Source organism: Penicillium daleae (assembly GCF_028827525.1).
Source record: "Penicillium daleae strain IBT 16125 chromosome Unknown utg000002l_segment0_segment0, whole genome shotgun sequence".
Classification (NCBI taxonomy): Eukaryota; Fungi; Ascomycota; class Eurotiomycetes; order Eurotiales; family Aspergillaceae; genus Penicillium; species Penicillium daleae.
In genome coordinates, this window is record NW_026623150.1 from 3,554,639 (window position 1) to 3,581,458 (window position 26,820).

The 26,820-nt window shown below is 49.7% G+C and overlaps 9 protein-coding genes across 9 annotated transcripts; 2 read left to right on the forward strand and 7 right to left on the reverse strand.

Annotated features, from left to right (window-relative positions):
* Nucleotides 1–119: 119 nt before the first annotated feature.
* Nucleotides 120–2,927, reverse strand: N7458_002286 (C2H2-type zinc finger protein; the record flags this gene model as incomplete). Its single annotated transcript, XM_056905669.1, has 8 exons — nucleotides 120–1,173; nucleotides 1,225–1,346; nucleotides 1,395–1,445; nucleotides 1,498–1,620; nucleotides 1,674–2,522; nucleotides 2,579–2,636; nucleotides 2,690–2,744; nucleotides 2,828–2,927. The coding sequence occupies 8 exons, from the start codon at nucleotides 2,925–2,927 to the stop codon at nucleotides 120–122; spliced, it is 2,412 nt and encodes an 803-aa protein (XP_056769776.1).
* Nucleotides 2,928–3,639: 712 nt separating this feature from the next.
* On the forward strand, nucleotides 3,640–5,396 carry N7458_002287 (uncharacterized protein; the record flags this gene model as incomplete). The annotated part of the gene is made up of 4 exons (XM_056905670.1): nucleotides 3,640–4,011; nucleotides 4,068–4,621; nucleotides 4,691–4,979; nucleotides 5,031–5,396. The coding sequence occupies 4 exons, from the start codon at nucleotides 3,640–3,642 to the stop codon at nucleotides 5,394–5,396; spliced, it is 1,581 nt and encodes a 526-aa protein (XP_056769777.1).
* Nucleotides 5,397–5,626: 230 nt separating this feature from the next.
* Nucleotides 5,627–6,996, reverse strand: N7458_002288 (NAD(P)/FAD-dependent oxidoreductase; the record flags this gene model as incomplete). Its single annotated transcript, XM_056905671.1, has 2 exons — nucleotides 5,627–5,825; nucleotides 5,906–6,996. 2 exons carry the CDS (start codon nucleotides 6,994–6,996, stop codon nucleotides 5,627–5,629), a joined length of 1,290 nt encoding a protein of 429 aa, XP_056769778.1.
* Nucleotides 6,997–10,347: 3,351 nt separating this feature from the next.
* On the reverse strand, nucleotides 10,348–10,602 carry N7458_002289 (uncharacterized protein; the record flags this gene model as incomplete). Its single annotated transcript, XM_056905672.1, has 1 exon — nucleotides 10,348–10,602. The coding sequence occupies one exon, from the start codon at nucleotides 10,600–10,602 to the stop codon at nucleotides 10,348–10,350; it is 255 nt and encodes an 84-aa protein (XP_056769779.1).
* A 1,036-nt stretch (nucleotides 10,603–11,638) lies between these two features.
* N7458_002290 (uncharacterized protein) lies at nucleotides 11,639–13,000 on the reverse strand (the record flags this gene model as incomplete). Its single annotated transcript, XM_056905673.1, has 4 exons — nucleotides 11,639–12,033; nucleotides 12,109–12,173; nucleotides 12,225–12,784; nucleotides 12,839–13,000. The coding sequence occupies 4 exons, from the start codon at nucleotides 12,998–13,000 to the stop codon at nucleotides 11,639–11,641; spliced, it is 1,182 nt and encodes a 393-aa protein (XP_056769780.1).
* Nucleotides 13,001–14,370: 1,370 nt separating this feature from the next.
* On the reverse strand, nucleotides 14,371–15,485 carry N7458_002291 (uncharacterized protein; the record flags this gene model as incomplete). The annotated part of the gene is made up of 2 exons (XM_056905674.1): nucleotides 14,371–15,313; nucleotides 15,370–15,485. The coding sequence occupies 2 exons, from the start codon at nucleotides 15,483–15,485 to the stop codon at nucleotides 14,371–14,373; spliced, it is 1,059 nt and encodes a 352-aa protein (XP_056769781.1).
* Nucleotides 15,486–16,125: 640 nt separating this feature from the next.
* N7458_002292 (Zn(II)2Cys6 transcription factor domain-containing protein) lies at nucleotides 16,126–17,716 on the forward strand (the record flags this gene model as incomplete). Its single annotated transcript, XM_056905675.1, has 3 exons — nucleotides 16,126–16,182; nucleotides 16,242–16,934; nucleotides 17,000–17,716. The coding sequence occupies 3 exons, from the start codon at nucleotides 16,126–16,128 to the stop codon at nucleotides 17,714–17,716; spliced, it is 1,467 nt and encodes a 488-aa protein (XP_056769782.1).
* A 986-nt stretch (nucleotides 17,717–18,702) lies between these two features.
* On the reverse strand, nucleotides 18,703–21,618 carry N7458_002293 (putative telomere silencing protein Zds1; the record flags this gene model as incomplete). The annotated part of the gene is made up of 4 exons (XM_056905676.1): nucleotides 18,703–18,945; nucleotides 18,977–21,400; nucleotides 21,439–21,570; nucleotides 21,613–21,618. The coding sequence occupies 4 exons, from the start codon at nucleotides 21,616–21,618 to the stop codon at nucleotides 18,703–18,705; spliced, it is 2,805 nt and encodes a 934-aa protein (XP_056769783.1).
* A 1,747-nt stretch (nucleotides 21,619–23,365) lies between these two features.
* On the reverse strand, nucleotides 23,366–24,832 carry N7458_002294 (SYLF and SH3 domain-containing protein; the record flags this gene model as incomplete). Its single annotated transcript, XM_056905677.1, has 4 exons — nucleotides 23,366–23,390; nucleotides 23,456–24,531; nucleotides 24,600–24,703; nucleotides 24,790–24,832. The coding sequence occupies 4 exons, from the start codon at nucleotides 24,830–24,832 to the stop codon at nucleotides 23,366–23,368; spliced, it is 1,248 nt and encodes a 415-aa protein (XP_056769784.1).
* Nucleotides 24,833–26,820: the final 1,988 nt, after the last annotated feature.

Consider the following 26,820-nt stretch of genomic DNA (forward strand, 5'->3'; position numbering starts at 1 on the left):
TAGAGATCAAACCAGATCTCCAATGGTCACCTGTCGGATGAAGACAGCAAAGTCCCATCAAGCTAATGACAGATGGCATGGTTTCTAGAAATTCTCTCCTCTGTTTCAGTATCAAGTTCTCAGTCAGTCATCATGTCATGAATTATATACAATAGCCGTGCATAATCAGCCATCCAGTGTGTTCCCACTTCGTCCAGAAGGCCAGCAAACTCTAGAATAATGCGCTGGGCATGACGAGCACCTGGAAAATAGATTTTTCGATCGATGACAACTGGTCCACCAAAACGGATGAATCTGATAGCCTCATGCTCTACTCTCCCTGTGTCTTCTGTGATTGACAATTCTGAAGATGAAAATCCCTCGTCGCCTACCATCCTCCAGTCAACGTCAGCATTGGCTAGATCAAAGGGAGTCCCATCATCACTACTGTCTGCTTGTGGGAATGTTGAGTTGGTCAGTATATACATCCCGAGGACTAGGGCGGCCATGAACAGCGTGCGAACCGACTGGAATGCAGTACCATCTGCAGGCTTGCGATGGGACAAGATCCTGAAGGTTTGAGCTGCATGAAGACACGCTCTTCGTGCGGAAGCAGTTTGTGCCCAAGAAGCGAGAGCTTTGCGGGCTTCCACCATGGACTCAGCGCCGTCACGACCAGCGGCACGTCCGAGGACGTCAATATCTACCGTCAGCAAGATACAGACACTGTGCCAGATCACAATGCAGTTTGGATTAGAGTTCCTGAGAGTATCCTCGTAAAGCTGAATCATTTCCGTCAGAAGCGGAGCAGAAACACTGGCACCTCTATCTAAGCGAAACGTGTTGCAAGGCACGTATCGACGCTGTTCTGGAGGGATCAAGTCGGAGCTGCGAATCAACCGGTGGGTATCTGCAGTCACACGGAGCAACGCAGTGCACAGAAGCCCGTATAGGGAAAAGGCATGTGTCCTGCCCTGTAGAGTGGGCAGTGTAAAGCCATAGGCTGATAATTCAAGAATTTGGTTGACGTGAGATGCGACTCTTGAAAACTCTTCCCATTTCCTGCTTGATGGTGCCAGATAGAGGGCATTTTCTTGGGGAAGCGAGAGGCATATGGCATCCGTACGTATGATCGGGTTTATTGTAAATAGGTCCGATAGCCAGGAGTCATGCAAAACAAGACCTATGATCAAACTGTGGAGAAGAAGATTAGACAATAAACTGACATACAACCGAATGACGTACTTTTTCGTTGACTCCACTCTACTCCACGCTTTCCATCGCACACTCGCCTCTAAATGTAAAGGTAACAATTGCTCAAAATTCTCGTTATCTTTGGAGCAGAAGAAACCATACTGTTGGGCTGTCTGTCGAGGGTGTCAGTCATTGAGCTCCAAACAACTGCGTTGTCTTACCATCATAGTATGCAGATACAGAGTTCGTGACATTTCTGGAGCAAGGTTTCCCTAGCGGTTCGATTAGACTGAGAGTGTTCATGACTATGATTCATTCACTTACCCCAGTTGAAATGAATATAAAAAGAACATGATGTGCTAGCACAAGATGATTCAGGATCTCGGTCGGTGCTCGAGACTCCGTTGTCGCAAAAATGAACTGAGTGAATACCTCATTCAAAATTTCCTGCCCCAAATTCAGTCTTCTCTCAGTAATATAATATCATTGAGTTGACATACCGGGTATGCTCGTCGAATGAAACTCGCTGCATCTTCGGTCTTCAGGAAGGAGATTCCGATCATGCACATGACAAACAGTAAGGTCTCTGAAACGTTTTCAGGGTGGAAGGTAGCAGGATGTAAGACTAGATATGACGGCTGATATTTGTGGAGGTACAGGTAAATTCCCTGGTCAAATACTTCAGTCGTATTTATACAAAGATAACGCTGGCCACATGTCGACTGGTCAACGAAAACATTATTGCAGGGACATGTCAGGATCCTCGTTTTTAGGAGTCGAAGGCGTTCTTTGACCTCGTGAGTAAGACTGACATCAGTTGTCTCAATCTCATCGGCAATATCTTGGGCATTTTCCGGATACATCCTGATATTGTGGCTGGAGAATATGTTATCTGGAGAATTGAACGCAATCTCGTGCCAGAACCGCGGCCGTCTGGTGGACTGTGACTTCCCCGGCCAAATTTTCCTGATATCATTCAAAGGCTTGAGAGTATTTCTAGTGTTGTTAATGACTCCAGTGTTATCGAAAACTTCCAGCGCAGGATGAACGAGGCTGTTGATCCCCAGGGTCACGGAAGAGCTGTTGTTCAGAACGCCCGGAGTAGAGGTGAGTGGGTCGTCAAACGGAGAATTGAAAAGCAGATTCAAGAAATCGGTATTAGAGTCTGCAGCTCTTCTCACTTCCGGTAATTCGGGATTTCCCGTCATTGGAGGTATTACTTCCGAGAATGGATTCTTCGCATTCATCGTTGAGTTGACAATCTCATCAATGTGGCCGTCGATGCAGATCTCGGGGGACCCATCTTGATGACTTTGCGCAAGTTCTTGGCCTTTCACCTTTGGGACCGTCTGTTTCCGTTATTAGTTTGCATTTCACCAATTGCCGAAGGATTTCAATAACGGACACTTAGCTTTTCTTGGTCCTTCGTGGAATGATTCCGGCGATGACGAAGGAGCACATCTCTGCCAACCGAATCAATAGATGATCATAGAGGTAGAGAGAGGAATGAATCTACCTTCGAGCAAAGTCTTTGGTGCAAATTGGGCACTTGTAAGGACGTTCTCCAGTATCTGTGTCAAAACAGGTCAGCACCAGCTGTCTCGTCCGCATATCCGCATGGGCAGCGAGCGTAATATATAATGACAAAACGTACGGGCCAACTGATGGCGATTCAAGTGCTCCACCTTAGAGAAAGTCTTATCACACTGCGCACAAGGAATGCGATACGGCACGTCCCTGGGTCGTTGTCGCATATTCGTTGAGTGGAGGTAAAGAATGAGGACCGAATTTCCGGGTAAAAGAGTAGCCCTCGGAGTCGTAGGGCTATCTCCACGCGGGGTAACTTGGATGCCACATTAGTGAGGCACCAATATCTTGATGTCTTGAAGTAACGATTGATAATGATATTAATTGGTTAGTGACACCCTGGATTATACTGGGGCAATTACTTTCTGCAATCAATGTCTAAGATGACTCTTGGGGGAGAATAAGCGTGAGAATCACCTAGATGGAAGTCAAGGCTCTTTGAGTATGTTGATTCTAGTAGACATTGAGAGAAACTACGATTATTGCGACGTACGGAATCAATGATAATCCAAAACTGCATTCTTTTTATCTAGTATCAGATGGATGTACATAAAAAGAAGAGAATAATCATCATGTCTAAAATAATACAACCAAGCCTGCGTGGCGTGGAAATCGAGGACTTTATGTGGGGATCAAGGTTCCCCACATTATCTCCCACCTAATAGAGTGCGGGGAATCACCTTGTCACCAGCCGCCACAACTGAATGTTTATACTGAACGATTATTGACAGGTCTTTGGAGATGTGGCATAAAGTATGAAGAACAGTAAGGTGGGGTGTCTCTGTTGAGTTCAAACTGATATAAAGTGAACAAACATCTCGCATGGTTCGACGGCGGTAGATCACTTTTCGTCAGGACGTGTTCAGACAGCTGCACACCATGTCAGTAATCCATCTTATCAATCATCCCTTGGAGATATCCGTGGGTGCCTTGCTTTTCAGTATCGTCAGCTACGTCCTTTACCAACGATATTTCCACCCTCTCGCCAAATATCCAGGACCGTTCCTTGCCTCGCTCACCGATTTATGGCAAGTCCATCAATTCATGACCCTGAAACAACCATACCATTTGACAAAGCTTCACGAAAAACATGGCTCTATCGTTCGCTATGGTCCCGATAAGTTGAGCATCACTGACGAAGAAGCTGTCAAATTGATATATCAAAGCGGAGCAAAGTTCATGCCAAAGACTGAGTTTTACGATGCCTATGGAGCAGCCCACCCGAACATCTTCGGCATGCGTGATGAATCCGTCGGTCTTATTCATCAAATAGAGCTTTTTGAACTATATCTCTAATTCCCCTTTAGGCTCATTCCATTCGGCGTCGCCACATGAGTCACTCGTTCTCGATCAGCTATGTCAAAGAGATGGAGCAATACCTCGATGCAAACATCAAAATCCTCCGTGGAAAAATATCCGAGTTCGCGTCAACCAACCAGACGTTTGACCTCAAGAAAGCTTTACATTATTATGTCATCGATACGCTTGGCGAGCTGGCTTTTAGCCAGACTTTTGGCATTCAAGTATCTAATGACGAGTCCCGTGTCCCACCCGTCATTGAGCATAGCCTTCTAGCCGCAGTGACTGGTGCTTGGCCAATGATGACCGCGCGACTGAAGATATGGCTACCACTTGTGCCCCACAAAGGTCTGAATGCCTTGTTCGAAGGCCGAAAAACTTGCGCAGATCTAGCCTCACGTTGTGTTAACGTCCGGTTGAACGTGTTGAGAAACTCTAGCGACAGTAAAACCAGTGGACCTGAGCGGAAAGATATTCTTACAAACCTTATCAATGCGAAGCACCCTGATACAGGCAAGCATTTGACACAAACTGATCTTGAAACAGAGGCATTTGGATTCATGTGCGCACCTCCTCAGGTACCCCACTTCGAAACATGTCGGCCCAAAAGACTAACTTTGCTGTCAAACAGTATCGCTGGAACTCATACTACTAGTGCCACTACAACCCTTCTTTTCCATCACCTCCTTCATCATCCTGATCTGATGGCAAAGTGTGTCGCAGAGATCGACACGAATCTCCCACCCTTGCAAAAAGAGGAAAGTGCTTATGCTGTGACGGCGGCTGAAAGCTCCCTACCATATTTGAGAAACTGCATGAAGGAGAACTTTCGAGTCACTCCTGTCTTCACAATGCCTCTAGCAAGACGAGTAATGAAGCCAGAGGGTGTCGTTATCGCTGGCAACCATATACCATACGGAGTGAGTGCAACTCAACCCATACAATCACAGGTACTAATTAGGTCAATCAAGACATCAATTGCCGTATGCAACCATGCCTTCCACCACAACCCCGAGGTGTTTGGTGTCGATCATAATACCTTCAATCCAGCACGATGGGATGACCCTGAAATTGCAAACAAATCTAAACTCCTGATGCATTTCGGGCTGGGGGGCCGACAGTGTATCGGAAAAACAGTGGCTATGACAAACATTTACAAGCTGATGAGCACTCTCTTGAGTGAATTTGAATTTGAATTGGCGGATGAGAAAGAAAGAGGCAGCTCGACTATAGAAGGTGCTTCGACTGATATCCCGGAATTGATTAGTGTGGGAATCAGTGATCTCGCCAGTCCTTTGATGGTGAAAGCCTCGAAGCGAAAAAGAGTCATTCCTTGATTACGTGAAGACGATGGGTTGATGTTATTCAGTATTTACAGGAGACTACTTTACTGTCGTATCTCTCATTCTGAACAGGACAGCTAGTATCACCTCATCAATCGATATTCTTTTACATATGACTGGGGGAAATTCTCGGAACAAATGCAGGCGAAACTAATCTCTTATACAATCTCGTGTATGAAATGGCCCTTTCAAGCGAAGACTTTTGATAGCCGTCGCTTCTGAATTTACAGTTTGGCCTTCTCCATAGTCGTAAGCCTTCTCAATGGTGGACCCGCCCGGCTTCCATCGCCCTTCATGCCGTCGCCATTAGGTGCATTGCGAGGTGACGGCTGGAGTCGCCACTTCTGCCGCAATTCCTCGGATGCCTTGTTCTCGAAGCAGTCTGCAATGTATTTACCCAGAACAGGGAGGAATTTGAATCCACTGGTAAGCGTGTTAGTCTGTGACTGCCTTAAAACGTCATAGATAGACAGAATTCAGAGCTGCAGAGAAAAGAAACTTACTGTCCTGCTCCTCCGGTAGCCACGAAAAGGCCGTCCAAAGTGGGATGGTTGTCGATAATGAAATCACCCTTGGGAGTATCCGTGTACCAGCACAAACGGCGGTTCATCCAGGGTCGGTCCGCAAATTTGGGGAAGAACTGACGCAGACCCTTCCTCAGATCCTCATCAGCATCCTCGGGCAGGTATCCGGTCTCCGAGTTACTGCTATCGAATTTTGGCGACGAAATGGTGCGTCGCACACCCTCCACCTCCACAGTCACATCATTGGCATATCCGTATCCGTGACGCGCAAGCTTCAAGATATTGCTACCAGGTGTCGGAGGGAACACGAACACACCAGTGGTCATATTGATCATGACTGGTGTGTTATCCAGAGAGCGTGCTTCCTCCTGAGTCAACTGGATGAAGCCGACCGGCTGTCCAGACGAGGATGCAGCATGAGTGATGTTCAGAAGGCGGCTTGTCCATGCCCCCGTGCTCAGGATGACCTGGGATGCACGAAGAGAGCTCCCATTCACTAGGTTCACTCCCACGACCCGAGATCCTTCGCGAAGAAGCGATACTACGCTTCCCCGAGGGCCAGTGATAATGGAGATACCTTCCACACTGCAACGAGATGCCAGCTTTTGGATGCTTGCCGCGGCGTCCGCCCATCCACCTCTGCGATTAAGGTATCCACTCATACCAGCCAAGTTAGATTGAATGTTCGGATAGGACTTGAGGAGACTTGTCGCGTCATCCAGATCTTCAACGGTGCCGCCATTCGCCCGCACGGTTGCCGCTGACTTTATAATCCAGTCATTCTCTGACGTCTCGGACAAAAGCGCAAATCCGGATTCATAATAGTGTTCCTTATACTCGGTCTTCCAGCCTTGGTATGCCTCATAGGCCATTTGACAATAAACTGGATCGGCATAATCAATTCGAATAATGCGAGAGATATCCACACTGCTTCCGTCCACAGCGGGAGGGTTGTACCGGTCCAAAACGGTGACATCAGTGTAGCCACGGCGCTTCAGCTCCAAAGCAGTGCTGAGGCCGAACACACCAGCACCAACGATGATAATTGAATCAGTCATAGAGGGAGGCATCTTGACACAAGTGTTCGACAGTAGAGACTATGATACGGGCGTCATTTTTATAAAAAGGTTGGAGGTTGAGGTGTGACACGGAGAACACGGCTGGTGCCGTGGGCTTGGCGCACGGAGAACCCGGAAGCGGGCCGTGGCCCCGGGTAAGGTGAGCACCACATCTCACGCTGGATTGAGGCTAAGCCAGTCTTCAAAGGCTTTTCCGTAGTCTTGCATCTGTAAAAACAGTGTCTCTTCACTCACAAAATTCAGACTTGGATCTTCCGCAAGATTTCCGAGGGGCACAGCGGGTGATATTTGGCCTAGTTCTTGTTGCAGCTGAGTCGAATGCTCCGTTTGCTCGGGTGGATAGGTCACACATTCTGGAGCCACCGTCTTGTGCCCTGAAATACCAGCAGATCCAATCAAAGCGAAATCGGGCTCGGCAATATCAGCTGTGGATGAGATCCCTGAGTATGCAATGCTCTCCTTGGCCAACTCAGGCCCAAAAATATCACCCCTAGGACTGGGGGCTTTGCTTGCATGGGAGTATACTAGGATCTTCCATAAAAGCTGTAGATTCACAGACCATTTTTGGCGAGTATTGGGAGTTGCCCCTGTTCCCGTCATGATACCCCCAGAAGATATGCTGTCACGCAGCTGTTCCAATTGCCGAGCCTGGTAGAAGTCAGTGACAATTCCACCAGCGATGCCTGAAGGATATCTGTGAGAAGGGACTGACCTGTTGATCAACGTGGGGCCATCGGTGGCCCAGTGTATGTAAGAAGCGAAGGCATTTATCAAACCCTGTTTGCGCTTTCGTACTAAAGTTCTGGTCTTCAACGAAGCTATGTTGAAGATAAATTGTTCCCACAATAGCAACGCAGTGACTAAGGGTGGGATCCGACACTTCAAAGTTTTTCGACTCGATGAGCTCAAGGAAGTGTATAATCCAGCCCGAATGCAGGGTGAGCTGCTCGAAAGAGTTACGCAGAAACGATTGTGGCATAGTTCGCCGGAAATTGCGTAGACGTATGGATAGGAGGAATGGATGGTTCAATAAACAGGGGACGGCATGCCATACGATCTGAAAGAACAGCCAAGGACCCCAATAACCACGATTGGCTTGCAGGTCCCCAGGCGCGTGTTCAGAGAATCGACTTGCATGGAGGCGAAATCTCAACGGCATGCAGCTCTCGTGCTCGGTATGCCAGTACGTAATCATGGAATAATCCGACTGAGGATGCCAAGGGGGTTTTGTGTCGATGTTCCCATGATTGATGGCATATCTGCATGCGAGCGACCACAACTCGCTAGTGCACATGTTCGCCGAGATTATACCAATGTTAAGCTTCGAGTCACTACCATCTCGGCGAGAATACCTCTGTAGTATAAAGCTCTCTAGAGATGATGTCGCAAGAATAGGGTCACCTTGCTGGTCATTGCTCTCTCTGAGACACCATGACTGTGAAGTACCTTGGAGATTCTGTAGCATCATGACGCTTGCGTAACATAATCTCTTTTCGTCTCTCTCTGTGTCGAGGTTGTCCATCAGACTCTCAATGTCACCTATCCGGATATTCCGAATGAAGTAGCTCGCCATTCTGGTATAGAATCCCGCCCGGACAAGGTGTCCAACTATTTGTCATTGGTTAGCGTAGGATGGTTTAGGGATCCTAGTGATCTCACCTGTAAATTCGAGCAAACTCAAAAGGCACAGTGCTTGGATTGTGGACAGCTCTACATTGCCATCAGCCACGCGCTCCATAAGGAGTTGACACGCGCGTTCTGTCTTCATTTTGATTTCAAGCTCAATTTCCCCATCTTTGATTCCCAGTCCACGAAATCGAATGCAATGCGCATCCATGGCAAGTAGAAGTTCCGGATGTCTGGTTCTTAGGGATGCAAGTGAGACACTCTGGGAAAACAAAGGTAGTGGCTGAGAGTTGCAGAAAGTAAGGAACAATTCGGCAGTTGAGGGGTCTGATAAAGCTTCTCTGCAACGGTCATTAGTAAACCTGCTTTCCAAGTAGAACAATGAGGACTTTACATGACGGCATGACCCCGAGAAGGCTGCCCAGAGCTTCTGGGAATATAAGAATTTGAATCATGGCCGGTCACTGGAGTGGAATTCCTATCTTGACTCGGTTGCCGACTGTGTTGTTCAGCATCGTATTGGAGCGATGGGAAGCGGCATGACTTGACTTACGCGATGTAGTCAATGAGTTGCTCCAGCTTACCCTCAATCCGAGAGACACGGTCATCCTAGATGAAAAAATCAGGAGATCGACTCGGAGATCAGTGGAGATTTCCTACCATATTGTTTAGCTGCGAACCCTCTTCCACGACGTCGGCGCCAGAGTACACGCAAGCCTGCCCGAGTCGGGCACAAAAGGAGCAAACGGGCTTCTCGCCAGGGCATCTTGTTTTCTTTCGGCTGGCCAATTATCAGCTTCTGATCGCCAATCGACTAACAGCTGTACCCACCGACAACCATCGCAAGCTTGCCTAGCCCGCTTCGCTGGCCGCTCGCCTTCCGTAGGCGCCATTGTGAGCAAGTGCTCAGCCTGGCTTGACAAGATCAGTTCCCAGTAAGCTATCAATCGATGAAGTCCAACTGATCTGTTCCGGGGAGTGATTACTGTTTGACCTGGCCAACTGTCACGAAATGGCGTCCATAGGGCAGGATCGGATGGAAAAACGTGCGGGGACGGAAGTGGGTCGGGAATGCCGGGAAGGACAAAACAGAACGGCACAACCGCCGCCACTTCTGGTCCACGCCATCTTCACTCTCCTTTGACTACTACCTACGGTGCTCGTTGTGGCATTTGGATTCATTCGCAGATACGTTGGCTTCAAACTGGTTAGTTTTAAGGTGTTATTTTTGACCTCTGGATAAACTTTGATGTGTGACACCAATCCGAGCGAATAAATTATCCATATATTTTGAGATATGCACCACCAATACCCTAGAAACTCCAGACAATTTATGATAAAAGGAAACGACGCTCAGCATGGAACAAATATTGGTTCTAGAAAGCCTAGACCGGAGATCTTGACCCGAGGTTGACCTGAGGTTGACCTCATCATCTCGAAATACGTTCCGGCGACAGTCTCATCAGCCGTGGAACTAAAAACCGAACGGCTGGAGATCTCCGTAGTCGCCGACTCCAAATCATAGTCCGAGACAGTAGTCAAGACAAATTCAGCTGGAGGTTTCTGGAGTGATACATCTGAGCGACGAATTGTCCGAATGCCTGTTTCCAACTCTTCGTCAAGCTTGTCGACATAGTCATATGCCGCTTTACCAGCAATGGCCAGCCTCTCAAACAAATCCAACCCTCCAAGTTTTCATTCAGATAAGGGCTCGGGTCACCCACAAACATCGTTTTCGAAGAAAGGCTTTCCGTCCTTGTCCCCAACTTTGCGACGTTCATCCTTAACTTCTGGATTGCCCGGTTTGTAGATCGGACGTGAAGGGTCCTTTGAGTTCTGCACCTTGAGCCAATTTACCCGGAAGTTTACAACTGGATGGATATATTCGTCAGTCTTGTCCATAAAGTCCCTTCTGTCGTTGGCATATTCTCCTGGTGTGCGTCTCTTTTGTCCGTTGGCCCAGTAAGCCATGGTGTAAGGACCGGTCAAGATGTCAGTTCCCCAACCATTCTCATAGATCCTGTCTTCTGTCGCTCCCCTGATTGCTATGACAGGAAGTTTGATTGCAGCCACGGCGGTTTCGGCGATTGAGCAAGCCTATTCTGCCCAACACTTGGGCCTAGTTTTTGTGGGCGTGAGCTCCAATTCTGTCTTCCTGTGCTTCTGGTTGAGCTCCTCTCTTTGTCTTCACGGTCAATTTGTTCCTGGGAAATAACTTGTTCATTTGCCGATACGTGACCCTTGATTTGATCAAGCATCCAAGAGAATGCGATGGTCGACAAGTTTTCCAAGTCACATTCCTCTACAGGACCGATCCATGATCCTCCGCCAATATTCGTGTGGAAACGTCAAGACGCGCTGGGACACTTAACCAGTTTAGGACCACTCGGCTTGGCCGCCATTTGTCTGGTTACTCAGGCCCTAATAGGACGGTGGCTTGCCTTGGCATCAGCTGAGTAGAGAATCATGACAGCCGATGGTGGGGGCCAAATTTTAGGGAGTGTACAGTCAGTGACTCCATCATTAGTTAACTAGTGCCCATCCGCCCAAGCTTCTTGGTGATTTCCTGCGATGTCCACGGTGTGGTAGTACAAGACGAGGCCTACGCACCAGTCGAAAAGACGATCGGCAATCCAGAAAAGTCAAAGGGATGGGTGCTGAGGATTCAATCTAAGCCTTGCAGGGTGGAGCTGGGCTGACCGCGGTTGGCTGTGTACCTAGAGCTGACAGACCACCGCCTAGGGCTGGTTCTTTAGAAATAGACGTTAGATATTGATTGAGCTCATAGAGGGCCAAGAAGCCAATCGTCTTGCACTATGCGGTAAATCTATCCAGAACTGGACAGCATCGCCACGCGTGACATATGAGCAGCTATCAAAGGTCGAGGGCGAGAATGATATGGACACAAATCCTTTTATTGATCAACGGTGAAGATTTTTGCACTTTACAAGAATCTATGTATGTATACAAATGCATGTCAATGCTCGCCAATCACAACAGCTGGAAACTATTCTTGCCGCTCCGAAACAGTTTGTACAAATGTTTTCTGAACAGTGACACCGCTCTTCGAGAGGGCTGGCGTGAGCTCAGGATACAAAGCCTCCTGACTGCTATTAGTATAGCGGAATGAATCCAATCGTGGCGATGATACTGTATTCACGACCGCTTTGTTGTCATTTGCGTTCAAATCGGGCCTCCAGTAACCCGGGTCACGAGAGCCTTTCAGTTGATCACTCCTCAGGCTGGACAGTGGATATTTTCCCTGGCTAGCTGCTCTCCGCCCATAAGCGACACTTCCGTCGAGGAGCCAGCGAAATAGTGGACGAAGGGTGACCAAACTTCCTGCCGTGATCCCGAGGCCAGTTTCGATCACTGACCAGACGGCGATTTGATATGTTTTGCCTAGGATGAATTAGCAATTGTCTTTCTAATTTTGATAAATCGTTAGTTTAAAGAACGGAGAGTTGAGTAACTCACTCAGAAAATCGGTATCGGCGTAATAATGTAGAAAGGGGAGTCGTATAATCACAGCGACACTGGCACTAGTACGAGTCAGGCATGCGATTCCCACAAACGGAAGGATCATCACATACATGGCTCCGAGGCTAAGAATTCCTCCAACCGCAATTTTTGTTCTGCGGTTCATTTGCAACGTCCATACCAAGAAAATGGGCAAAACCCCGAGGGTTAAGTCGCAGATGATAGTCAGAGCGCTGTAAAGGTATGCAATGTCGAGAAGTATTTGCACTGGTAAGCAAGTTCCTGAATATCTCGGGTCCACTCGATTCCAAAAGTACGAAATAGGATGGCAATCGAGAAGTAAGACAAGCCAAAACATCAGACCGATGGATATGACTATGCCGACATTAGCCCAGAGAATAATGCGGTGGACTCTCTTTACTGTCAATCGTAGCAGTGCGATGGTTATCGATATCTTAGCAACGGCAGATGCCCATAGGTAGAGCATTTGACCGAGCCACCACCACTGAGCGAGCACAGATGCGATTAGCCAGTACTCAAGATAATATTTCAATTCATAACTAACCAGTAGTGCCTTCTTATAGACTTCAAGACTGGGGAAGTCCAGAATAGAGTGCCCAATCCCATTTGTCGAGCCGATCATGCAAAATGCGGTCAGAGTTACGAACAAGGCCTGTCCAATAGTTAATACTTCATCTTTCGGTCAATTTGGGACTCGAGAACATACCAGAGCTACCACCATCAGGCCATCGTCCCATCCAAACGCTTGAACAAGGTACAATCGAACAAAAGCTCTCAATGAGACAGTCACAATGGAAATAATCATCATCACAATTACAACATCAAAGATCGCGAGGCTGCGGCCCACGAGGGGCATCGGATACCCCATCCTGAAGCGAGAGCCGCCTTGAACCCGTGAGCAAACGAGGGTCGGTGATCAAGTTTGAACCGTCAAGATTGCATAATGCCCCGTGTTCCCGTATAGAATGAAACTTGATAGAGGGAGAGGATGGAAGACGGATTTCAGAAGAAGGATAAACTGAGAGTAGAAGTTCTTCGGCCGACGAAATACCCCGGCCATGCTGGAAACTCTGAATCAGCAAAGATCGAAGCGAGGAACGGGGATTGGCAGCTGTATGCGAAGTGGAGTTTCGGATCTTTAGCTGGAGCCAGTTCCTGATCGATTAGGTTCCAAAACACGATGGTCGAAGCACCTGGCGAAACAACTAACCACATTTGAAATGAAATCCGTGCGCTAGGGTGTAGTAGGATTCCACCAAGGGAAAGATTCCATCCCAGGATCTTGGGGCTGAGAACACTGGCAACTATTGTGGCCACGGCCCAGTCATGTTAGTTGATTCTTCTCCACTTTAAACTATCTGTAGAAGGATCATGGTTTCAAGGGATATATTTGCCGAGGGGTCTGCGCGGCATTTGGGGGCTCGATTCGGCCCAAGATCTCAAGATCCACTAATTAGCCCGTCCCACAGCTTGCGGCTCCAGCCCAGTCGAATTCAGGTCCAGAAACATGACTCGCGAGCAATGGGATTGTGGTACCCTCGTGTTATTGGGTCAATGGGATCCATCTGTCAAGTGTCCTGAAACATCGTTTGACTGTAGTAGCTCTGCAGCACGGCCAGACAGGATGAAACAATAATAAGCCGCCGGCTTATCCAGAGACGCGCTTTGGAGGCATAAGCTACAATCTAATGCCCGGGAAGCGGAGCTACCTTTGACGTGCATTGTTTAATGTCGTGAATATTCATACAATGTTTCTAGCCAGTATTTATTTACTTCTGCGTCCTGAGCGCAGGAAAATCTACTAAACCTCCGAATCAAAAACGTCTATGTATCTCGGTCCTCGGCGCGGCTTTTGCCGGATGAGTTACTACTCTATGTAGTCCCACAATCCCCACTGAAGCCACCAAACCATCGGTTCCGTGGTTTGACGACGTTTGGCTTTCAAAAAGGATCTTATCTCTGGCTATCTTGATTATTTTTTCCACTGTCGCGTTCGAGCGAACAATACGAGAAAACTCAACGCAGTTCCGGAGGACAGGGAAAATTCGTGAAGTGGTCTAGAATATTGTACATTTGATCCGTAGCTAAAACATATCTCGTCGACCTTAAAACGAACAATGTAACGCAATCGCTAAACCTAGCAAGTAAGAAAAACGAGACTAAAGGCGGAATAATCTCCATCAAGTTCCAGAAGTTATGTATGGGCGAAAAGATAACAAGAGAAAAGCTCACTCAGCGCTAGACTTCGGCTGGCCGCAAAGCCCTCTCCTTGCTGGCTGACCTCAGCTTCATATTCGATGCAGTTCCCTTGGCAAAGCTACCGTCCTCGCAGATAGACCATTCATTGGGCCTCAACCAATACTGATCGTGAGAAACTTCTCCTTTCATCTTACCCTGGAAATCAAGAGGGTCAATGAATGTTTCCCACGGATCGCGGCGGTCGCTCCACCCAGGTCCCATACGCTCGGTACGACCATCAGTGTCAAGATAGCGTGTCTTATTCCGAGGCAGATAGCGACCAGGATGAAGCAAATTCAACCAGAAAGTAAAGATCAACATGGGTCCCAGCTCAAACGCAAACAGATACCATTCATTGCTGAGAATCGGGCCACAGTTGTCGGTGCAGCCGAGGTTGCCGAACATCTCAAACGACTCGACGGCGCGGAAGATGCAGCGTAGCAAGACGAAAGTAGAAGTGCCATATAGTGTCACGCAAAGAGTGGACACATTGCGGGGGACTGTTCCCGCTCTCGCAGCTCGAGTATGCACCATCGCGACAACGGTGATTACCAGGCCTTCCACGGCGGCCTGGAGGATGAGGCCAACTGCAATGAGAACACCGCCACTCTTGTATTGATTCAAATCATCTCCCGCCGCTGCATTCTTTGCTGCGCCTGCCACGGTGATGCCTTCAACTGCGGCACCGGCGTACACAAAAACCATGAGAACGCGGTCGGGGTGGAATACGGCGTGCATTGGAAGGTAGTTCATTAGTCGACCGACGACGTTATATGCCGCAGCAGAGTAAACGGGAGGAGCAAGATAGATGAAGACCGCTTGTGCGATGAACAAATTCATATTATCGGGGTGATAGCTGCTCCAGCATCGCAAGATCCAGCCAACCGTGAAAAGTAGGCCGCCCCAGAATGCCCAGAAGGTCACTCTCCAGAAGCCATAGCGACTGTTTAGACATTATTATTCAGGCCGAGAAGTTTCAAGGACCATTTTGAGACTTACAAGTTTTGCCAGGTGTGTGTGACCAAGCTAAGAAATACGACACCTGCAAAGACTGCAGGCAGCACATGGCTGGGGTCGTATTTGTAGTAGCTGACCACTCTGTCGTCAGAACTCATTTTAAGAGGTTTTGTGTGATTTTGAAGATAAGCCGATGTTTGTCGAATGGGATTCCCCTCTGTTAAATACTACTCATCTCCATGCCCGCAAGCACAATAGGGTGAACTAGTTTAAGGCGAAGCGCTACATAGATCCAAGATCAGAAAATGATCACCCACTCTGCGCCCCATTAGTCTGTACACCAAGCCTCGTGGACCCGTCCAACCTAAAGTTCCCCACGCTTTTTATTGACAAGAGCTTCCAGAACCTTTGATAAGCTCGCCGTCAGAAGGCTGAATTGGCCCCCAAGCAAATGTGCCCACATACATCAGGGTCGACCAATCAAAATGTACAATATCAACTGGGGCAGCGGCACATACAGCCCGATGCAGTTAGACCCAACGCTGAGCCATGTGCGACGATGACGCCCATGGGCTGTGTCTTCAGCCCCAACATCTTCAAAACACCACAGCACCAGAGTTTGGAGCGTTCCGTCAGACTCAAAACGGACATACTCGGGTCATGCTGACTCACAATTTCCAATCCTTGTTCCTGAAAATCTCTCGAGGCCTGCACGTTACGTCTGTAATTAGGCACGTCGGTTCGCTTTTACCCCACACTACGTGCTTCCAGGGTCTTGGGCCCACTAGGAGATAGAACATGCCTGGTGTTCCATCAGGGAAGGCTTGCGAGGCATGCCGCAAGCAGAAGAAGAAGGTATGTAAATGGGAAACCTCGAAATCCATAGTTCCGAAGAATTGACATGGTTGGTATAGTGCGACGAGAAACAACCAACCTGCGGACGATGTCTCCGCCTGAAAATACCATGCGTAGGCTCCGGCCAACAGCGCTTCAAATTCCAAGAAGAAAAACGCTTCACTAAGCAAGCCCGACGAGAGCATAACAGCGTGACTCTCTCCATGGCTGCCAAATCTAATTCCTCTTCATCTAACGCCACACCGTCACCCCCTGGCAGCAACCAACTCCTTTTCATCGAAGCCAGACCGAGCTGTAGCACCACCCGATTGGCAAACGCCTTTACCCAAGCCATTAAGCGCTCCACCGACATCCGCTACAACCTCGGGTGGAGCTTCGGCTTCTTCCTCGAGGATGTACCCCGCCGATTGGGTACTAACGAGGCGCTGGACCGCGCCGTCGATGCAATTACCAGTGCCCATGCTGACTTCTGTACCCGTCAGCACGGATCAGTACAGGCATTGACCAAGTACTCGGCTGCACTGCGCACTCTACGGGTCTACCTTGATGATCCCGTCCATGCACAGGAAATAAACACGCTAGCTGCAGTGATGATCCTGCTCATTTGTCAGTCGATCATGGGGCAGACCACAAAGGGGCAATGGTGGTCTGGACATGCAGAGGGCGCGACACAAATTCTAAAAGCTCGAAAGGATTTTGGTCCCCGCAATGAGTTTGAAGCGAAGATCTATATGTCACTTCGTGGGAGCGTGGTAAGTTCTTCCTTATCTCCAGATCTTCCCTCGATGCCGTGGAGGTGATTCCAATGACGTCATAGCTCTTCGAAGGCCTCTTCAATCACCGAATCCAGCTCAGTGAAAAGGAATGGGAATCTCTTATCGTGAACGAATACGACGGAAATAATCCCGAAGGCCGTCTGTTACAAAATCTTTCGCGGGCCCCGGGCATAATGCGGCGTGCTAGGATCTTTCTCCGAACGGGATCCGACCAAACTGGCATCCAAGATGAGCTTTGGGCACTATATCAAGCGTGCAAACTCGATCTCAGCCAGCTTAAACAATCTAGCATCAGCAAAGACCTTTCCGTTACTGAGGTACTACCCAAAGGAGCCCACCGGACGTGGCTAGAACGACTATTAACGGTGCACTACGACCGCATATACGGCATTGGTCTGGCCATCACCCTATTTTTCAATCGCATGCTACAGTCGCTGGAGATACATAGTGACGCGGTACAAGCCGATGCACACTATTACACCGAAGAAATCCTCATGTTGGCTGAGATATCAGGGGATCTTCGACCCATTGGGGCGGGGTATCTGGTTATTTGTCTTACGATGGCGTGGGCGGCGACGAGAGATCGCGAACAGCGAGGGAGGGTTCTTAAATGGTTGTGTGAATATCAGAGTGACTTTAATCATCGCGAAATAAGTCATTTGCAGCAGGAGCTGCAGTGGACGGCGGAGCATTTGGCTCTGGGTGATCCGCTTGGACTGCGTCAGGACTTGGATTATTTGGATTATCTTATTAGTTGAGATAGATAGAGGATCGGCGTTGCTATAACGATTACCGGAATCGGATATGTTCTTACACATGCATGCTCATGCGGACTCCACCTGCTTTGTGTACTAGTGTAGCGAAAGTTCTATTTAAACCCGAGAGTACTTTACAACAGATAGGCTCATCTTCATGTAAGAGCTTCATGGCCTTGCCAGCGGAAACTCGATCTGCAGTGCCCGTTCAGAAGTCTGAGTCGAATGACCAGACAGACAGTCCAATAGCACCATTGTCAAAATTTCCCGTGATTTCTACAAAGCTCTATCTCGAAGGCAGGCCTCGACATGATCACCAACACGGGAATGAAGTAATTTCCACGAAGTCATACGAAGGAAGGTAATAATTTAGTTTGAAGGAAAAAGGAGAATACAAAAATGGTCCTGATTGTATGGTACGGACGCAAAGTAGAACTCAGAAAAGAGGTTTGGAGAAGAAAAACAAAAGACGAAACGAGAAAAAGAGGAGAACGGAGAGTCCAAAATAAACCCCAGACGCTATGCGAAAAGAGAAATGAGACCATGTGTGTGTTCGCAAACTATATGGCAATGCACAAGGCCGGTGCCACAATGGCGCTAGCACAGAGCACAGAGACTGATAAGAAGCCCAGCAGAATGAGATGGGGAAGGAGGAAGAAAGTACGGGGCTTCGCCCTAGACTCCCAAAGCTTGTGGAATAATACGGATCGAAGGAGATATGTGTAATGATATGAGACGACCCTTGAAACAAGGTGAAAGTCTTCGTTCAGCGGGGTATGGGTCGTGAGAGACCATGATGGAGAGAAAAAGGGTGAGGAAATTGGGTAGTGGAAAAGACGCAGGGTTTGTGTACAGGTCCTATGGGCGACCAGAACAGATCAAGGCAAGGGTATTTCCGTGCAAAGGCAGAAGAAAAGAAACCGAGAAATGCAGACAGACACGCAAAACAGCTTGGATAAGAGAAAAATGAGTGACCGTCAGCTCCTAATTCACCACATATCGTCATCATCATCGTCATCCAGCTGGACGTCGTCGCCAAAGGACGAATGCCCGTACTGGTAGTGGCCCGAGTTGTAAGAATGGCCGTTTTCATAGCCATGCTGACCACTCCTTCCTTGGCCCTGGTAACGATCGTGCGGATCGTCGTCATAGTCGTACATGGACTCGTCGTATGCGCTGTCCCCGTACTGTTGTTGCTCTTGCGCCTGCCATGCACCGTTAGTCATCCAGCTCTACGTGGGCAGGGGCCGAGGGTCCACTTACTTCTTGATATCGCTGGTATTGCAGGTACTCATCTGGCTGATCTTGAGATTTCGAGGACCTCTGCGAACCAGAGGAAGCCACCATCATCTGGGGGTGCATCTGCTGCACCTTCTCCAGGTATGAGTACATAAAGTTACTCAGCAACACTTGAGAATACAGAGCCCGGCGCGGATTGGCAAGCTTGATGTGGGCCATGCGATAGATGGCTCGCTCTTCAAGTATGGAAAATCGAGTCCAAGCATAATCGACATCAGCCCGCAGCTCTCGCATGGGAGGGTCCGGAGAGAGATTTCGAGACGAGTTCTTCCGGTGATGGCCCTCTCCACTGTGCTTCTTGCGACCACCGCCAAAGATTGATGAGAAAATGCCATCCTTTTCTTTCTTCGACTCGCCAGAAGCCCGCCGCGCACCATCTTTCCGCCGCTCTTCCTCCAATTTTGGATCAAGGCGGTCCAAAATGAGGCTTTCTCTACCCTTCGGGGTCGTGTCCATTGACGATTGCAAGACGTCCATTCGCGCATTGTTGTGAGATTTTTCCGTATACTTTGATTTACTCCTTTTCGAGTCACTGTCCTTCTCTTTCTTCTTATCCTTTTCTTCACTACCCAGTAGCCAGTGCCAGCTAGACTTGCGACCTTCGGAATCTTTCTTCGACTTTTTCCCTTCAGACTTGCGTTCCTCTGGCTTCCGCTCTTCCGGCATAGTTGGAATAAACGAAAGGCTGTCAGTCCGCGTGCTGTTGCCCGGTATCATCTGTGGTTGGTTGGCAAACTCATCAAGGGTGGACGTAGTATCTTTCCCAGACTGGCGACCCGTCAACGGTCGCTTGCTAGGTGTCGAATCGTTCACCGAGGATGCCGTGCCAGAGTAGGCGGAGGGCACATCTCGGTCCGGCGATCGAGCGGGCTGAGAACTTGAGCATGGCGAATTACTGGTGTCGTTAGGAGGAGGAGTTTCAATAATCGAAGGGACTTTTTGTTCGGCCTGAGGAGTAACCAAGGTTGAGCGACCATTGGAGCTGATACGAGAATGCCATTGTCTTGAATGGGAACTTGCACTGCTTCCGACGGAATCAGATCGATCGAAAGATGCGTCAGACTGGTTATTGGATGGCGATTGCTCTTGCTGCTCAGCCTCGGGATTGTCGAGAATCGAGTCAAATGTCGAACTAGTGGTAGAGCCTGGCGCATAAGCTGTACCACGGGACGAGGTAGAGGGAGACCGAACTGCTCGCCCTCCGGCAGCCGGAGTCGGATCTGTCGACACACGAGTCGTTCCAAGAATTGGCTGATCCTCGGAGGGGGAAACGATCGTAGGCGGTCCTGTATGGGTAGACTCTGAGAGCGCCCTTCCAATCCGTTTCGAATATGGCGGCTTCTCGCCCTTTTTCAAGCTTCCCTTCTTATACTGCGTCCGAGTCGATCGTCGTAAGCTGTGACCCGGGGGCGCTGGCGGTAGAATGGGCTTGTCCTCGCTCGCTGCAATGCTTGCGTTCTGCATTTCTCGCACCAATAGATCCTTGCTATCCAGCTTGGTATCGTCCACCAGCGACTCCAGCTCCTGCAAGTTTGGACTCAACATTCCATCCCGTCGATTCGATTGGGAACGCTGACGCTCCAATCGCTCGGCACCATCTTTATAACCGGAGGAATCGTCAATCTGCTTAGACAGCATCGATCGCTTTCGGCGGAGCCCGCTCCCCGATCCCTGACGCTCAGGTGACAAAGACGACCCAAATTCGCCCGATTTGCGTTTAATGACATCGGCCTTGCTCTCGAGGAATGACTTGAACTCCTTTGGTGCCAGCTCCGGGTGCAGACTCGCTGGAACCCAGAACAACCGTGACGCGTCGTTTTCATCGGCCGAGGGTGAGGGCGGGAGAGAAGGAAATGAAAGGCTGCCGCCAAACGAAGGGAGATCGGGGTCACCTGTCGCCGCGACATCCATGGACATGCGCCGAATCGCAGCCAAGTTGTTCAGCTCCTGGACGACCGCGGCGGGGTTGGACTCGTAGTCGATATCGTTCAGAGGAAAGGAAGATGTGGCGGTTTCAGAGGGCGATCGCGTCGAGTCCGGGGACCCAGGATCGCTGTCCCGGTCGAAAGACCTTTGGCCCGCGAGTGCCAGCCGTAGGTGACCATTGCTCTGTTTCTGTTGTCCTTCGGTTGGCGACCGCAGTGGGGGCGTCGAGGGGGAGAGAGAAGACTCGGAAGCGGCGGCGTGTCGCGGTATAGTTGTGATTGCCTCGCCAAGGGGAGACGCTATATAGCTGAGCCGCCGAGTATCGTTGCGATCATAGTCATCGTTGTACATATGCCCGATGGCCTCTGTCACATGGTGACTTGGGTCGCTAATCGACAAATGCGTTGCATGGCCTCTGCGCGTCGTGTGTCCTCCGCCAGCCTCAGGGGCGCTCGTGGAAGCCTAGCGGATAAGAAAATGGTTAGCAAGGGCCAACTCACGTGCTTTGCAGGCCTTGACTGTGCCAATGAAGCCAATGTTATAGCACCGAAGCCCCATACAGGCAGCCCTCGAGAACGAGGGGGAAGGTCACGGTAGGAAATTGTAAAGCGCTTCCAGACTCTCGGGCCCGCCTAGCCAGCAAGGGAGACAAAAATTGAATTGAAGAAACGCACCTGCATGGGAACCAGCTATACAGGAACCAAAAGAGCCCAAAATAACCCTGAAGACCGAAGGGCGGGCACAGCCTGGAGGGACGGGAGGAGGGGGAATCAATGTACCACCTGGGGAAGAAGATGAACGATCATCGAAGCGGGGGACACGGAAAGAAAGAGTTGGGGGGGCTATCCGGTAGCTACCGTGCTCGAGTTGTCATTTGTGGGACAGAGAGGAAGGAGAAAAGGACAGATGCAAAGCGGTAAATGAGCAGAGAGCCCCTGGACGAGCAAAAAAGACGAGAATGCAAAGAAAATGATGTTTGGCCAGAAGGGGAGAGGGTTGGTTTGTTGGTTTGGGTTTGGGTTTTGGGGAATCGGCGGGCGGAGAGAGGGCTTTCGGTCGCAGCACCTGACTTGCGCAGGCATCAAGTGGACTTTCCTTTCGACAACTGGCTGAACTCGATCATTCATGGACCAGGCGCATGATAGACGCCTTTGTCTTTCTTTATTCGCACGAGGTACTCGCTGCTGAGGCTCCACTTTAGGCTCTTCTGGCTACGGCACAATACGGTCAGAACCACGCCTGGGCCATCGTTTCGACTCCACGGGTCTCTGCTCGTGTCTGGCTGTGTCTGGTTGGAGGGACCCCGGAGATCTACACACGACCCTCTTTCTAGATGGGACTTGTCGGAACTTTTTCCACATTACTCCGTCTTGGTATCATTGATAACTACAGGACAGTGCTCTCTCGCCCTTCGATTCGATTGTTCGCTAGTCACATTCAAGTCAAGTGCCCATTGTTCCAGTCACGAATGATCGCTAGCGGGCGAGTGGTTCATCTCGGTTCGGATTTCAACCTTCTCGGACTTTGAAGTATACAAGTACGACCATGCGAGGAATAGGCTGTGGCGTCACTTGCTTTTCATGGCTTCCTCGATCCGTGGCACGGGAATTATGCAGGTTGAGGCTGAGATCCTCGCCTCTTTCCGGGACCGTAAGCATCGTGATCAGCCCCGTTGACATGGATCGACGACGTCTCAACTTTATAAACTTGCGAATCTTCAGATCGATAAGAATAACTAACCATCCCACCTCTGTCCCCCGAGTGAATGCTCTTGTCGTTCGGACAAGGGTCCATCGACGCTCAGGGGCTGCCTGGGTGTTCCGCTCCCAATCGCATAGGGAGTATATATCTGCAGTGTCACTCGACTACGGGCAGCGGGAAAAGTCTAGACAGCGATTGTGCAAGTGTCGGCGTAAGCGACATCCCGAGCGCAAATCGGGATGAATGGTGAGAAAAGTAAATAGATGCGATTGCGCTTGAGCTGAAAAGAAGAGTCCAGCTAGCTGGCTTAGGGCTGAAAGTAGAGACACGGCAATTGGACAGGGAGAAAAAGGTTATTTCCACTCAGATATGACGGATGAGGGTGAAACGAGACCTCTAGGAACGTGCTGGAAGGAGGGCGCCACAGCGCGCATAACCACGGGCTTGAAAGACCAAAAAAGAACCAAGCTGCCCAAGAACTTTGCGAGACATGAGAATGAGAACGAGAAAAAGACCTCAGCGCTCAAGAGGGTGAAGCGAATACGGGTCCAGAAAGAAGACGATGACACGGATCCAACGCCCCCAGTATATTCAAACCAACCAATCAAGCCCTGTATATTCATGAAGAAAGGGGAATCAAGTAGGTGCAGCCTACGACCTCAGAAAATGCGTAAAGAGCAGGTATCAGCAGGCAGAAAGAAACAAAAAACCGAGGCATGAAAAAGCCTAAGAAGAGGCATCAACATAGTTGCTGAGAAGATCAGGTTAGCCCACATTCCAAAACCCATAGACGAACGTTGAGGCCGCCGCACTTACCTAGGGAAAATGCCAACCCGATCGCCAATTCGGCCAGTCCACCAATCCTCTGCCTTCTCAGTTCGCTTCAGAATCGTAATGATCTCGCCCTTTTTGAAGCCCAAGTCCCCATCTTGGTCCGCATCAAACGTGTAGAGGGCAATCGCCTGGTCCGACCGGAGAGTCGCACCCTGGCCCGTACGTTGCCCAAAGACCGGCTTGGGAGCAGTCGGACGGGTAGGCCGGCGGTCGGAGTAAGTGTAGTCGTCGTCGAGCGGCGTGGTATTGCTGCGGCTGCGTCCATAGCCGCCGAATGAGTCATCACGAGTAGTCGAAGAACGTCCCAACCCCCCTGCAGGGCGGTCATACACATCATCATCCCAGGAGGAGGTGTTTGCGCGGCGTGGCTTGTCGCGGTATTCGTAACCACTGGAAGCGTCGTCGAAGGTACTCGCTCGGCTGCGGTTGGTGCGTGAGCCCTGACCATAGGCCTCGCCTCTCCGGCCTTCCCAGACAACGTCGTCATGACTATCATCGTAAATTGGCGTATCGTTGTACATCGAGTCACCCCCAGCCCGCGCGTTGCCCTGGAAAGCACGCGAGTTGAGAACGTGCATCAGTGCATCAGTTGAGGGCGGCGGTCGAACACTACCGGTCAGAAGCTGGGCGGCGCTGACACGGCTCTGATACATCTTCTCATTGGCATCCTTGCGCTCCACGAGCATACTGCCCTCCAAACTGACCCCGGCAAAGAGACCCTTGGTCTTCGAGTACGAGAAGACTGCCGCAACACCCTTAGTGCTAGCCGCACCGGCAGCCTCTGCATTGCGACCGACCGGACCTGCGGCAAGAGAGACGTTGCCACCCAGTGTAAGGGTTCCAAACTGCGAGAATGCGCGGACGGCCGAGGCATCGTTGAGAATGAAGACGAAGTCGGTCAGCTCGAACCCAATCTGTCCACCCACACCGGCACCGGCAGTAACGATCGCGGAAGGAGCCGACCAGGAGCCATCAGCTAGACGGGCAACAACAATACCGGATCCAAATCGACCGGATCCAATAAATCCGGCTTTAAGAACTGTGAGAATGGCGAGACCCTAGACAAGGCCAAGTGTCAGCCAACTGAAGCCTCTTCGCTACCCCGCGCGGGCAGTGTCTTTCGTACCTTCGCATTGGCCAGAATCTCTGGTGGAATGACCTTATCGGGACCAAAGGCCTGCCTTGGGTCCACAAAGGATGTCAAGATTTTGGCCGCCTTTTTGCATTCGCCTGTTCATATGGGCAAGGGTTCGGATTAGCCGGAGGTGCCGCGAGGCAATTGCGGGGAAGCGGACACGGGAGATCAGGACACATACTGCTCAGAGACGACGGCAGCGGGTTATGGATACCCAGCGGCATCGTAGCGGTGGTTGTAGAAGAGGTTGAATGAGGAGGGAATGAGAGAGAGAGAGAAAGAGAGGAGAAGAGGGGAAGGGAGGAGGAAGAGACTGATGCTCCAACTCCGCGCAAAGGTCGGGCAGTAAGATTGGGGCGGATCCACAGGCATCCATGTGGGCCTGGTGACTGACGGCTGACGCGGGATGGTTCGTGGAGGACAACTGTAGTTTGTTGGATTCCTTGTTTCCGATGAGCTAATCTATTGATTATTAGGACTATGGTTTCCTATGTATATTCTCACTTTTAGTCTACCCACCCAGTTCCTTGGCCAATATCATGGTTGTTTAAGTTCTGGTAGTTGCTGGTCTGTTGCTCAGCCTCCTTCTGACTACTCGCCAAGTCTCGTCCCTCTGTAGCCGAGACGTCACGGAATATACAGCGCCTAGCGACGGTCTTGTAAGATGCTTACATGCATGCATCGGGAATCACAGATTACAATCTTGTTCTAAGATAGGTCTTGTGATAACAGCGGCCGAGAATTCCCTCTTCAGATCCGAAATGGCCACACACTAAGACATGGACCTCAACGAATCGAATTGAGATGCCGTAGAGTGATAATTAGGCTCAAATCCAGGTGAGATAACTTTTCTACCCCATTCATAACCTTCTGGATCTTGCGAGAGCTCCACGAGGTTGGAGGAAACAAGTCAATAAAACTACATATATAGCATCCCATCTCTTGATCGGACCTGAACGATAATCAGCAATCACGAAGCAATTGTGAGTTTCAAACGGGCTAGAATGACCAGTGAGCTCGATCAGAAAATCCAGATTCAAGGCGACAATTTCGGCTCCAATTGTTGTTGGGCCATTTGGTGTCTCCCAGGTCCCTCGTAGTTGCGAGTCTCAAGCAACGTACTCTCTTCTCTGTCACAACTCCATTCAGATCAACATAACTATAGATCAAATAGCAGCATTCACACATGTCCTGGCAATTCGTGAAGCTTGAACTCGATGACATCGCCCTGCAGAGCAATTTCTAGTGCCAGGCTTCAGCATCCTCATGTGGACGTGGCAAATGGTCTTCACTGCCAGGCACAACCTCGTGGAGAATCCAGAATGCATATCGATTAACCACGTGCAAGCTGTGGAGGTTCCCTTCCCGGAAAAGTTCAGTGTGTATGGTAATGGTGCCCCACGGATGCTCGAGAAAATAACAATCGTGGCGGAGAGCGTCTGGCGGGCGAAAATCTAGCCGATAGATATTCTTGTTATAAACGTACTCCCCCTTCCCAGAGTGTGGCTTTTCTCGGAGAGAAAGACATTTCTCAATTAATCGGAGCTTGTCATGGGGTGTGATAGAGATGCAAGGACAAATAGCAGCCATGTCGGCAGAGGGCATGGAACAAGGCTGGAGCAGCGATAGATCACCCTCCGAGTCGCATACACTTGGTCGGTTTTTGTCCAATGAACACACACGGGCGTGAAGCATCCATCAATGGTTGTAAAATTCCCATCGATCATTGGCAAGCCGGTGAAGCAATTGTTTCTCTCTCGTTTTTCAGCGTTAGGAGTCAACATGACTCGTTCCTCGCGCGGCAAAAGCTTCGAAAGCTGAGCGTTCTTAGTGTAAAGGAATGACTGGAAGCAAGAAAAAAGATGTTTGCAAGTCAGAGAAAAACAAATTCTGTCGGAGATACTGAGCAAAGACAGTAGTATCATGTCGACTATCTCTTGGGGAAGATTCTGCACCGCATGATTTTCCAGCTCATGCCGCGACAGTTTGAGGTATTGCTCCAGGCCGAGGAGCAGATTCTGATTCTTTTGTAAAGACATGGTCGATACTCAAAAGAGAGAAGCCAGCGATAAAAGGCCATAATATGTTGAGTGAGCCTTAGGATGCCGCTAAGCCTTTTTCATGAAGATCTGACGTTTGTCAATCTCAGACCGACACCGAATTCGACAGAACGAGACAACCTATCTCATTTCAGACATGAGAGTTTACACAT